This window comes from Leptodactylus fuscus, chromosome 3 (genome assembly GCF_031893055.1).
Source record: "Leptodactylus fuscus isolate aLepFus1 chromosome 3, aLepFus1.hap2, whole genome shotgun sequence".
In the NCBI taxonomy this organism is placed as follows: Eukaryota; Metazoa; Chordata; class Amphibia; order Anura; family Leptodactylidae; genus Leptodactylus; species Leptodactylus fuscus.
In genome coordinates this window covers 128,163,728-128,176,605 of record NC_134267.1, presented here as the reverse complement: position 1 = coordinate 128,176,605, position 12,878 = coordinate 128,163,728, and the positions used below count along the sequence as shown (strand labels likewise).

The 12,878-nt window shown below is 44.2% G+C and overlaps 1 protein-coding gene across 1 annotated transcript in view; it reads left to right on the top strand.

Annotated features, from left to right (window-relative positions):
• CD109 (CD109 molecule) overlaps positions 1 to 12,878 on the top strand; it is a 142,991-nt gene that overhangs the window by 42,682 nt on the left and 87,431 nt on the right. Inside the window, exons 6-8 of the mRNA XM_075268364.1 lie at positions 10,949 to 10,988; positions 11,098 to 11,182; positions 11,573 to 11,669. Of these exons, the coding sequence (XP_075124465.1) occupies positions 10,949 to 10,988; positions 11,098 to 11,182; positions 11,573 to 11,669 (222 nt within the window). The remainder of the gene's footprint in view (positions 1 to 10,948; positions 10,989 to 11,097; positions 11,183 to 11,572; positions 11,670 to 12,878) is intronic.

Sequence of the window (12,878 nt, the reverse complement as noted above, 5' to 3'; positions counted from 1 at the left end):
GGGAGAGGTTTCGTTCTGCCCAGGAGAAGATCAGGTTGGTGACTTGCATGAGCGAGGGGGACCTGGTTCCTCCCTGCTTGTTGATATAGTGGACTGTCGTCAGATTGTCTGATCTTACTTTGACCGCTTTCCCTCGTAGAAGTGGTGCAAATGACAGAAGGGCTTGATGAACTGCGGTAAGCTCGCGCCAGATGGATGAGTGCGTCCTCTCCCACTGATTCCATGTACCTTGAACCGGGGTCTCCCCCAGATGAGCTCCCCAGCCTGTGAGGGAGGCATCTGTAGTCAACAGGGTCCAGGCGGGCTGGACCGAGGACTTCCCATCTCGAAGATGGGTCCACCAGGGCAAGGTTTGCCGGGTGCTGATGGTTAACTGGATTGGCTTCTGTAAACCTGAAGGACTGTGATTCCAATAAAAAGAAAAGAGGCACCGAGCCGACCAATGTGTAGTAATGAGTAAGAGGGCAAGGTCAGCTGACAAAATTAGGCTGCTCACCTGACAGGGTTGTAAAGGATACAACAACCCTGATAGTATAAAATGCAAATGATGGAAGCAGGTTTAGGCAGCAGCTGGTCACACGCCAGATGACGTCAGGAGATACCAGTTAAAGACCATCCTCCATTGATATAGAGAAAGAAGACCGCGCTCACCCAGGGACCAACACAATCTTTATTAGCACAATGCGTTTCGAGCTGAAGAGCTCTTTATCAAGTGCACAGAATTACCTTAAAACACAAACATAAAACACTAAATTGCCAGGTTCAGACAAACAATACAAAAAAGTACAACATTGAGACAATAATAAACATAAATAAATATAAATAAAAAATGTAGTTGAAGTCACTAGATCAATGTCCAGTGCCCCAAATGATGACCATAGCTTAAAAAGCTCCAACACCACATACAATACAGAGTAACATCATGCCAAAAGGCATTACCAAATTCAATTCGAATTATTCAATAAGAAGAAAGTAGCTACATAACAATAAAGACCAAAATCAATCATCAGACCAGAAAGATAAAAGTATGTAGACCCCAAAGTGGGTAGGCATAAAAGAGAAACTTAATATCTGCTTACCACTCCTGTTTGTAGGTTCCTGCATAGTCACAGGCATGATCGATAACCCATTTAAAGTCATGGCACAGGAAATAGCATCGCGCGGCAAGCCTGCGAGCATGGAGAGCTGATGTGGCGTCCGGATCTAAACACTGCGCATGCGCGTGAAGAAAAAAACATGCGCAAGCGCCATACGGTCTGAATGCCAGACGCGGATGCTGCAGCTAAAGACCTTAAGGTCTATACAATCTAAACGTCCGGCCGGATATCGAATCAACTAAGTGGCACAACGAACAAAATACCGGCAGATAAACTGCAAAGAATCAAGGAACTCACACAACTCCAGGTTCAAATACCGAAGCTACAGGGACCCAAAAGAACAAAAAAATTTAAAATACAATTAAAATATATAGGAACCTCAAAATAATTAATTGGAGATACCAAAATGTAAATTAAATAAGCCAATGTGGTGAATAACTGTTGGATATATATGGCAAAAAAATATAGGTATACATATATATATAAAAAATATTGAAATAAAAAACACTCACTAGTGAAAACAAAAAGGATGATTATTAAAAATAAATTAAATAAAAAATATAAATATGATATAATATTATATAAAATATTATATGATCTGAAACACCGTACTATATTAAAATTGCAATAAAGATAGGCCAAGCTGACACCAGGGGGCCAGGGTCAGTATCACACAACAGAATAGCAGCCTGTAAATCAAATAGGGCTCACCGAGTTATATCCTCTAGTACCTCATTTAACCCCTTCGGTACTAAACAATCGAACTTATAGATCCAAAAGATTTCCCTTTTCTTAAGGGCCTCAAGTCTATCAGCAAAATGAGAGGGTATAAAGTCAATAGGAGTGACTTTAAAATCACGGAACTGGCTACTATGATATCTGGCTGCATGCCTAGAAACACTGTGTTTTAAATAACCATTAATAACGTTAGAACGATGTTTATTTAGCCTGTTCCTTAGAGGCATAATAGTGCGGCCGATGTATTGTAGCCCGCATGGACATTCCAATAGATAAACAATATATGATAAAGCACAAGTCAGATTATTAGTAGACATTATTATAGACATTATAGTAAAGGTTTCACTGGTCACTCTACTCGTGACCACCCTAATGCCATTAGAAATAGTTTGGCAACATTTGCACCGTTTCTTATTACAACGGTAGCTGCCACACGGACCGACCGATGGAACGGAGGGAAGTTTCTTATGATCTCTAAGCCTACTAGGGGCAATAAGACTCTTTAAAGTCCTTGCTCTCCGAAAGATGAATTTTGGAGTGGATGGAATAGAACTCTGCAAATGGGGATCGTTAAGAAGGATAGGCCAATACTTCTTTATAATAGATCTAACATTTACATGTGCACTATTATATGTAGTCAAGAAGTTACAACTAAAATCACCTTGTGAATCACTGGGTCGCGGGGCAAGACAATCATTTTGGGTCAAACCGGCTGCTCTCTTTTGGGCTGCTGTGATGACAGCCTCCGGGTAGCCCTTTTCTCGGAATCTCTCAGAGAGCGTTCGACTCTGCTCCCGATATGTGAAGTCCTGCGTACAATTACGCCTGATGCGTTTAAACTGTCCATAGGGGACATTTTGCTTCCACTTTCTAAGGTGGCAACTTCTATAGTCAAGGAGCCCGTTACAGTCAACCTCCTTAAAATAGGTTTTAGTATTGACCTCACGGTTTCTACCCATCAGGACAAGATCTAAATATTCTATCTCAAAAGGGTTACTTTTCCCCGAAAATCTAAGACCCCAATCATTTTGATTCAATTCAGTGGTAAACACATCAAACTCATTAATAGTACCATTCCAAATAAACAGGAGGTCATCAATGTAGCGTTTGAAATAGACCACCTTTGATACCCCTAATTCAGAGCCATAAATAAACTCCTTCTCAAACTCACCCATATATATATTGGCATAGCTGGCGGCAAATTTGGCCCCCATAGCTGTGCCACGTTTTTGTAAGAATATCTGACCTTCAAACTCGAAGGTGTTATGTTCTAATATAAATCTTATGGCTTCCAAGATAAACTCCTGCTGGAGTGATGGTAATGAGGAATCGCCAGCCAGGGCATTACGGACTGCCAGTAAACCCTTTTCATGTGGGATGTTCGTATACAAAGCAGCCACATCGAGTGTTGCCCAGATGTACGTGGGCTCCCAAGTAAAACCCAAAACGTCAGAGAGTAGATGTGTTGTATCCTTTAAATGTGACCGAAGGTTCTTGACTAGTGGTTGTAAATGGACATCAACATACTGTGACAAGTTCCTAGTTAGGGACCTAATCCCTGAGATAATGGGCCTACCGGGCGGGTCAACCAGACCCTTATGGATCTTCGGTAGATGGTAAAACAACGAAGTGCATGGATTTGAGATGGTAAGAAAATCCTTCTCCTTCTTATTTAGAATACCATTATCAAAACCCTACTTAATTAACAAATTATAAGAAGTCATATGGTCAAGAATAGGGTTGGTTTGAAGAACCTTATAGAATTCTTTATCATCCAAAAGACGCCAGGCTTCCTTAAGGTAATCCGCCCTGGATTGAATTACTATGCCCCCACCTTTATCGGCGTTCCTAATCACAATCTCTTCATTGGACCGAAGAGATTTTAGGGCCATTTTCTCTACTTTACTCAAGTTATTTCTATTTACATTCACGAGACCCAAATTATTGGGTCCAAGTTTTCTAAAATCCATAGCCACAAGGGAGTAGAAAGTTTCTACATGACTACCCTTGTGGTGAACGGGATAGAAGTTGGATCTAGCTTTCAAGTCAGAGTGTAAGACTTGTGAATTGGTTTGAGCTATTGGGGTTTCCGAATCATGGACTTGTAAATTAGTTAGAACTGTTAAAGTCTCCGGATTGGGAGGATTCACGGTAGATGTTTTTAACATAACCGAACTGGGATGTATGGACCTCCCACCGGTATTTTTTATATTAAAATGCCGGGTGAGAGTAAGTTTCCTGATAAATTTGTTAAGGTCCACAAAAAGCTGAAGGTCATCCACCCTAGACTCTGGGCAAAAGGAGAGTCCCTTACTCAAAAGGCTCTCTTCAGCCCTCGTGAGCTGGTAGTTGGACAAATTAAACACGTTCTTTATTGTTTGTTTCTCTTTAGACTCGGGCTTAGTGTCAACATTTTGGGCGCAGCCGTTCCTTCTATTTTTGACTCCTCCTCTACATCCTCTCCGATTTCGGAATTTTTTCTTCAGCCAGATATCATAGTAGCCAGTTCCGTGATTTTAAAGTCACTCCTATTGACTTTATACCCTCTCATTTTGCTGATAGACTTGAGGCCCTTAAGAAAAGGGAAATCTTTTGGATCTATAAGTTCGATTGTTTAGTACCGAAGGGGTTAAATGAGGTACTAGAGGATATAACTCGGTGAGCCCTATTTGATTTACAGGCTGCTATTCTGTTGTGTGATACTGACCCTGGCCCCCTGGTGTCAGCTTGGCCTATCTTTATTGCAATTTTAATATAGTACGGTGTTTCAGATCATATAATATTTTATATAATATTATATCATATTTATATTTTTTATTTAATTTATTTTTAATAATCATCCTTTTTGTTTTCACTAGTGAGTGTTTTTTATTTCAATATTTTATATATATATATGTATACCTATATTTTTTTGCCATATATATCCAACAGTTATTCACCACATTGGCTTACTTAATTTACATTTTGGTATCTCCAATTAGTTATTTTGAGGTTCCTATATATTTTAATTGTATTTTAAATTTTTTTGTTCTTTTGGGTCCCTGTAGCTTCGGTATTTGAACCTGGAGTTGTGTGAGTTCCTTGATTCTTTGCAGTTTATCTGCCGGTATTTTGTTCGTTGTGCCACTTAGTTGATTCGATATCCGGCCGGACGTTTAGATTGTATAGACCTTAAGGTCTTTAGCTGCGGCACCCGCGTCTGGCATTCAGACCGTATGGCGCTTGCGCATGTTTTTTTCTTCACGCGCATGCGCAGTGTTTAGATCCGGACGCCACATCAGCTCTCCATGCTCGCAGGCTTGCCGCGCGATGCTATTTCCTGTGCCATGACTTTAAATGGGTTATCGATCATGCCTGTGACTATGCAGGAACCTACAAACAGGAGTGGTAAGCAGATATTAAGTTTCTCTTTTATGCCTACCCACTTTGGGGTCTACATACTTTTATCTTTCTGGTCTGATGATCGATTTTGGTCTTTATTGTTATGTAGCTACTTTCTTCTTATTGAATAATTCGAATTGAATTTGGTAATGCCTTTTGGCATGATGTTACTCTGTATTGTATGTGGTGTTGGAGCTTTTTAAGCTATGGTCATCATTTGGGGCACTGGACATTGATCTAGTGACTTCAACTACATTTTTTATTTATATTTATTTATGTTTATTATTGTCTCAATGTTGTACTTTTTTGTATTGTTTGTCTGAACCTGGCAATTTAGTGTTTTATGTTTGTGTTTTAAGGTAATTCTGTGCACTTGATAAAGAGCTCTTCAGCTCGAAACGCGTTGTGCTAATAAAGATTGTGTTGGTCCCTGGGTGAGCGCGGTCTTCTTTCTCTATATCAATGGAGGATGGTCTTTAACTGGGACTGTGATTCCAGACTCTCAAGATCTCGTTCTGTAGAGGGCGCATATGCCATAGGGCCCAAGGAACTGCATCTAGGGCAGCGGACATCAAACCGAGGACCTTCATCGCCGTCCTGATGGTGACCTTCCGTGTGGAAGACAAATGATGTGCCGCCCGAGCAATTTTCCTTTTGCGAGGAGAGGGTAGAGAGACCGTCATGTTGAGAGAGTCTAGAATAAGTCCCAGGAACTGAACTCGTGTTGATGGCACCATCACTGACTTCTGCCAGTTTACCAGCCACCCCAGCTTGTCTAGTAGAGCTACGACGGTCTGCACCTGCATGGTAAGAACCTCCTTTGAATGAGCCTTCAGAAGCCAGTCGTCCAGGTACGGGACTATGAATATGCCTTGAAGGCGCAGGGCGGCAGCGACCGGAGCTATGACCTTTGTGAAGGTGTGGGGGGCGGAGGATATGCCGAACGGGGGGGCTGCGAACTGGAAGTGCGAAACCGCAGCCTGCGGATGAAGTGATTCAGATACCTGAGATCGATGATCATACGCCACTCGCCTGATGGCTTGGGGACCAAGAAGACTGGAGAGTAGACGCCTGTGCCCTGTTCTGCGCGAGGAACCATCTCTAGCGCGGCCTTGTCCACGTACTCCTGAATCAATCTCTCCAGATGAAGTTGTTTGGGGCCCTGAAGAGGGCGGGTTCTTACCATCTTCTCTGGCGGCTGGGAAACAAAATTAATTTTATAACCTTCCTGGATCATCTGGATGACCCAGGGGTCCCGAATATTCTGCCGCCAGGCCTCCACATAGTGGGAAAGACGACCGCCCACCCCAGGGGAGGGGGGGGAGTAGGAAGGGGGGGGTGTACTGAGAGGGAATTAGAAGGGGGCATTCTTAAGGCCACAAGATGAGCCCCGACCTCTTCCTTTCCCGGATCGCCGCTGGCCTCTGGTGCCTCTTCGAGTGCCTCTTCCTCGAAAGGAGGTACTCCGACCTTCAAGGGGCTGTGGCAGGTTCTTGCTCTTAGAGTCGGCCCAGCCTTCCATGATGTGGTCGAGCTCCCTTCCGAACAGCCGTCCGGGCTCAAAGGGGAGACCACAGAGGCTATTTTTGGAAGTAAGGTCAGCCTTCCAGGGCTTCAGCCATAGGGGTCGGCGAGCCACAGTAGCCAGTGCCATGGATCTAGCCGCCAGACGGGTCTGAAAATGGGTAGCTTCTGTCAGGTGATCCACCAACAGCGTGATGTCGGACACTGCCGCGAGGAGATCATCACGATCCACGCCGGAATCGATGTCCTTGGCCAGGGATGACAGTTCTGCGCGTAAGCCAGTTGCTACCTCATTCGCGACCATGCCCAAAGAGGCCTGGGCAGAGGCGGACGAATATACACGCCTCAAAAGATCCTTCGACTCGGCAATCCATGGGGTCCCTGAGGCCCGAGCCGTCCTCTGATGGAAGGATGGAGCGCCTTGATAACTTGGCCACGGCGACGTCCACCTTTGGCGGGGGACCCCACGCCTTTAGTTGACTCTCAGAGACGGGAAAAAGTGCCTTGAAGCATGTGGATGGCGCAAAGGATCTCTCCGGGTGCCTCCATTCGCCCTCCATCAGGCGGAGCATCTCCGAAGAGGGCCTGAAGGTACGAGACCTACGGCTAGAGCCTTCCCCGCCTTCCCGGTCTCTGATTCTTAGGGTCTTGAATACTCTGGACATTTTGTCCAGGGGAAAAATCTCCTTCTCCTCCTCCGTACTAGAAGACGACTCCACATCCCTGAGGCGCAGCTTTTCCAGAGGCGGCAGGGACAATTCGCAATCCAGCCGTGGCCTCTTGGCCAGGGAGACGGCTTCCATTCTTTTCATGGAGTCCTGGACGTACCCCTTCACCCAGGACACCATCTCTCGCATGGGAGTTGTTTCAACAGAGGGGGCCCTGCACCCCTGACAGAAGCGATATTGGGAGTCATCAGGCAGCGGCACTCTACAAGAAGCGCACGCCAGATGCTTCCTTTTGGAAGTAGCCTTCCTTCTAGGCGGAACAGTGGAGGAAGAAGAAGACATTCTGAGGAGGAAGAAAAAGGATACACTAACTACTTACTGCACTCAGAGATGCAACTCTCCAACCTCCCTCACCCCCCCCCCCCCCCGGCCATGTCCACCAAAATTGACCAGGGAGCTTCACCAACTGATGTGCTTGCAACCAGAGCGACAAGCACTAACTGAAGCTCTAAGGGGACTTAAATAGGCCAGGGGGCGGGGTTTTGCCCGGAGCCCCGCCCAAGGGGTAGGGGCTACAACGGAGCCAGAATCTCATGAAAAAAAGACGGGGAGGGGGATCTGACCCAGGTATGGTCCCCAGGACCGGGGGACCCCCCTCCTGAACTACCGTGCAATGCTCGTGTCTAGGGGTTGTTCTCTTCCCGTCCGCCGCGAGACCCGCGCACTGCACATGTGCGGCAGACCCTGTTAGATGGCGGACCGGAGGAACCTGAGAAAGGTTCCTAGGTCTAGCGTTCCTAGGGGAAAGCCTCGACCCGGCGCGCCAGCCGGACAGGAGCGTGCACGAGCCGGCAGGGTCCCCGCCGGGAGAAGGGGACCTCTGCTGAAAAAAGAGGATGTCCAGAAAAAGATCTTCTGCTGTCAGGTACCGGTGGGGGAGAGTAGTGGACCCCTATAGGAGGTCAGAACATCTGCTCCCCCCCTGACCACCTGTCCTGTCCCACAGGACAGAAAAAAACACAAGGGAGGAGCAGGTCTTCCGGCCTCTTATAGAGGTCAAAAGCTGTTAGGTAATTAAAAATTCCACCTGTCCTAACAGCTCATAGGGGCAGGAATACCCCAGTTGTGCTGCTGTTGGGCGTAGGGGGAAAAATTGGCTCTGACTCCAAAACAAATAACAGAGACTCTGACCACAGTACTCAGAACAAAGCTCAGCTGTGTGCAAGCAGCCAATAAGGTGCTGGATTCTCAAAAATATCAATCATTAGTGGTTGTCTTTCAGATTTTTACAGATCCTGTTTGACATATTAGTGTACTCTGTTACGCCAAATTATTGTTAAGATGATCAATGGGTTCAAGTGTGATTGACATTTTATGGTGACACTCTGAGGTCAGGTCTCCATGGGTCAGAAATGCTGCGATTTGCCCGCGGCGGAAATGCCATGGGCAAATGAAACCTTGCCCATACAGGTTAATTGTTTGTTGACAGCATTTCCATATTTACATGGCAATCGGAAGTCTTTAGCGCTGAATGAAAATCAGTGTACAAAGTGTTTGCTCATTTGTTCAGAGCACATTGATCCTTTGTTCACATCTGCATTGGTATTCCGTTCAGGGGAGTCCTTATGTGCACCCCCAAACGGAATACCAAACGCAATTGCAGCGCTGTGCAGTAAAAGCACACGGACCCCATAGACTATAATAGGGTCCGTGTGCTTGCCGCGCGCTGCCCGCAAGAGTCATGCGGACAGGAAAGTAGATTGAGAACTATTTTCCTGTCCGCATGTTTTGTGCAGAGATCTGGCGGCAAGCATACGGACCCCATTATAGTCTATGGGGATATGTGTGCTTTTACTGCATAGTACTTGCAATTGCGTTTGGTATTCCATTTGGGGGGTCCCCATGCGGACTCCCCCGGATGGAATACCAACACAGATGTGAACGGGGCCTTAGGCTGAAGTCCCATGTTGTGAAAACACAGCTTTTTTGCGAATTCAGAAGCACTGCGGCAAAAAATGCTGTGTATTACAATACCTGGCTAATCCCATCCACATATTACAGAAAAAAAAATCTGTAGTAGAATATCTGCATTGTCATAAATAAAAACACAGCATGTTAATTATAACTGCAGAAACACAGAAACATTTTTTTCTATAGGGATAATAGGGGCAGAAAGTCTGCAAAATATAGGTCATGTCCTATTTTTGTCTGTTTTCACAGATCTCTCCGTACGTGAAAATGGGTGTCCCTCAGGTGCAATAAAACCATGAATAATGGATCTTTTTCATGGCTGTTTTGCACCACTTTTGTGTGCATCTACCCTAAGGGGGCATTCACATGATGTAACGCGGCATTGATTTTGACACGTAAACTCATGACAGAATCAGCGCTGCAAAACAGAATCCCATTGACTTCAATGGGTTCTGTTTAGCACGCGTAACACATTGAAATCAATTGGTTAAAAAGCCTCTCATTGATTTCAATGTGTTACGTGCGCTAAACAGAACCCATTGAAGTCAATGGGATTTTGTTTTGCAGTGCTGATTCTGACACGAATTTACATGTCAGAATTAGAGATGAGCGAACACTAAAATGTTTGAGGTTCGAAATCCGATTCGAACAGCCGCACACTGTTTGACTGTTCGAACGGGTTTCGAACCCCATTATAGTCTATGGGGGGAAATGCTCGTTTCAGGGGTACGCAACATTAGATCAAATTCTACTTACTCTACAAGTCCATGAGTGAGGGTCGGGCTGGATTCTTCTCCCTGCGCAGCGTCCCTGCATCCTCTTCCGGCCTTGAATTCACTCTGCTAGGCATCGGGCCTAGGCAGAGCCGACTGTCGGCTCTGCCCAGGCCCGATGCCTAAGCAGAGTGAAGGCAGAGCCGGAAGAGCATGCAGGGACGCTGCGCAGGGAGAAGACTTCTAAAGGTAAGAGAAGAACCAGCGTTGATTGGCAATGTATAGCATTCTGCCAATCAACGCTGGTTCTGCATCGAATCTTAACTTTGAACAGCGAGTAGTATTTGATCGAGTACGAGTATTTGGAATACTGTAGTATTCGATCGAATACCTACTCGATCGAATACTACTTGCTCATTTCTAGTCAGAATCAGTGCTACATTACATCATGTGAATGCCCACTGAGGGTGCGTTCACACGGAGTAACGTGCCGCGTGATGTGGCACGTATAGGGCGTGTGAGACTTTGTGCGCCGTAAACGCTCCCATTGATTTCAATGGGAGTCAGCATCGTATACGCCGCGTTATTTTGCGGCCATGATTTTGTGCAAAGTCTCACACGCCGTATACGTGCCATATCACGCGGCACGTTACTCCGTGATGGCTCTGTGGACTTTCTGTGAAAAGCGCTGCAGGAAAAATCGTATTTGTTTTTTTTTGTGCAGTTCTTTTTTTTTTTTTTTTTTTATTACTGCAGCCCGCTACTTGGGGCTGTAGCCAAAGTCTTAAATACAATAATGTAGTTTGATACATAATGTTATACTGAAATGTAACACATATTATTTACTCTTTTGCAGCAACAACTCCATTATCAAACCTTTACTGTAACCAATTATGGTATGTATGTCAATCAACATTTTATTAAAGCAAAATTGTCTTTTTTAAAAAAATGTTAACACATTAACATTATTATTGGCCTCCATCTCTTATTTTATTTGCACTATAGTTTTACCAAAATTTGAAGTTGTCCTGTCTATGCCAACGCATCATTCAATGAAGTCTGGTTTGTTAGAAGGTACAGTCACTGCACGGTAGGTTCTACGTGTTTTTGACAACATTCAGATGTGTCAGGTGTAATCCTATGAACACTCTTATAGACAACCCCTCTCCTTATGTGCTGTTATTGCATATGGAAATCATAGAGGGTGGATCACTCTTTTCTGGTGCATTTAATGTTAGGTAGGGTTGACTAGATGAATCACTGTTATAAAAGCCACAAAAGCTACAACCTACCTTTTCCAACATGCACTATATACTGAGAAATAGGTAGTGTATATTCACCTTCTGCATTTCAGGTGACGAAGTTGAATTGTCAGCAAAAGTGAATGACCACCATTGCTCATAGAAACATACATTGATTTTAGAAAAAGCTCTGTTTATATCAATAGTTGTGTGTGATTATATTCTCTATTCTTTTGTAGATATACCTATGGGATGCCAGTTAAAGGAAAGCTAACTGTTATCTTACACTTTAATGCATTTCATCAGAAGAAAACCAATATCACCAAGCACTTAGAGGTATGTATACTTACGTAATACAGATTTTATATGCTAAAAAGTATATTCTCCTACACTTAAAATGTCCGAAAATACCATCTGTATCCCATCTGTATCAGACCTGAATTTTCCCTTTCAAAACTAATGTATAGTAGAAAATGATGTACGAGGTGGTCTCATCCTCTTATTGGCTGTGACTGGTTGATCGGTATACCAACAACCAATTCTAGCGATGTTTTCTGGTTCAAAGTTATGTTCTTCAATTGAATGCTGTGAACACAATGGTGGAAATATCCTGTATGGAGGTTACTATGGGACATTATACTGTGTAGAGTGAGCACATTATACTGTGTGCATGATGGGAAATTATTTTTAAAGGATTTTGGTGGTTCAGTGGTGATTATTGGGAGTACCAAGTGGTGTTGTGTCCTCCCTGCTTGTTTTTTAATTTTTTTGTGAAAACCATTATTTTTTCTTCTTTTTTTTTCAATAAAAATATACCCATATAACAGTGATATGAGTGATTTTTGGGTTTCTGGGAGCTCCTGGAATCCTCTGCATTTGTTTACATGGTATAACTTTCTGCTGTGCAGCTTCCCATGTACCTTCCACACTAGTTCTCTCTCACTCAGCCCCCCTCCTCTCTCACTCAGTTACACCACTTTCTCCCTAGCTAAGCTATCCCGCCTACTACTAGCTCCTCCCCCTGTCTGACTAGCTAAGCTATCCCACCCACTACTAGTCCCTCCCCCTGTCTCATTAGCTGAAAGCTGCAAAGAGTATGCCAGAATGTAGGAGAGGTAAGTAACACTAGAGGGACATAATACTGTGTGGAGGGGTCACTGTGGGATATTATACTATGTGGAGAGGCTGCTATGATACATTATAATGTCTGTAGGCCGCTTTGGCACATTATAGTGTGAGTGTTGTGTATATGGGGGTGTTATATTGTGTGGGGCACAGGAAAGGGGTGTTATGCAGTGGAGGAGGCCCCTTGATAAAAGTTTACTGGCGGGCCTGTCTTTGCTAGTTATGCCCCTGTATACAATTTCTATTGCCTAAATTATAGCACCATTTCTAACATATCAATCACATAAGGAATGAAGACATTCTACTAAATGCTAGGGCACTATACCTCTATATAGTGCAGAACCTTTTTCCTTTTTATGTCTCAATCTAGTGCTGGTATCAGCATGACTACCAAAATGTTATTTCCAGTTTATAGTTATA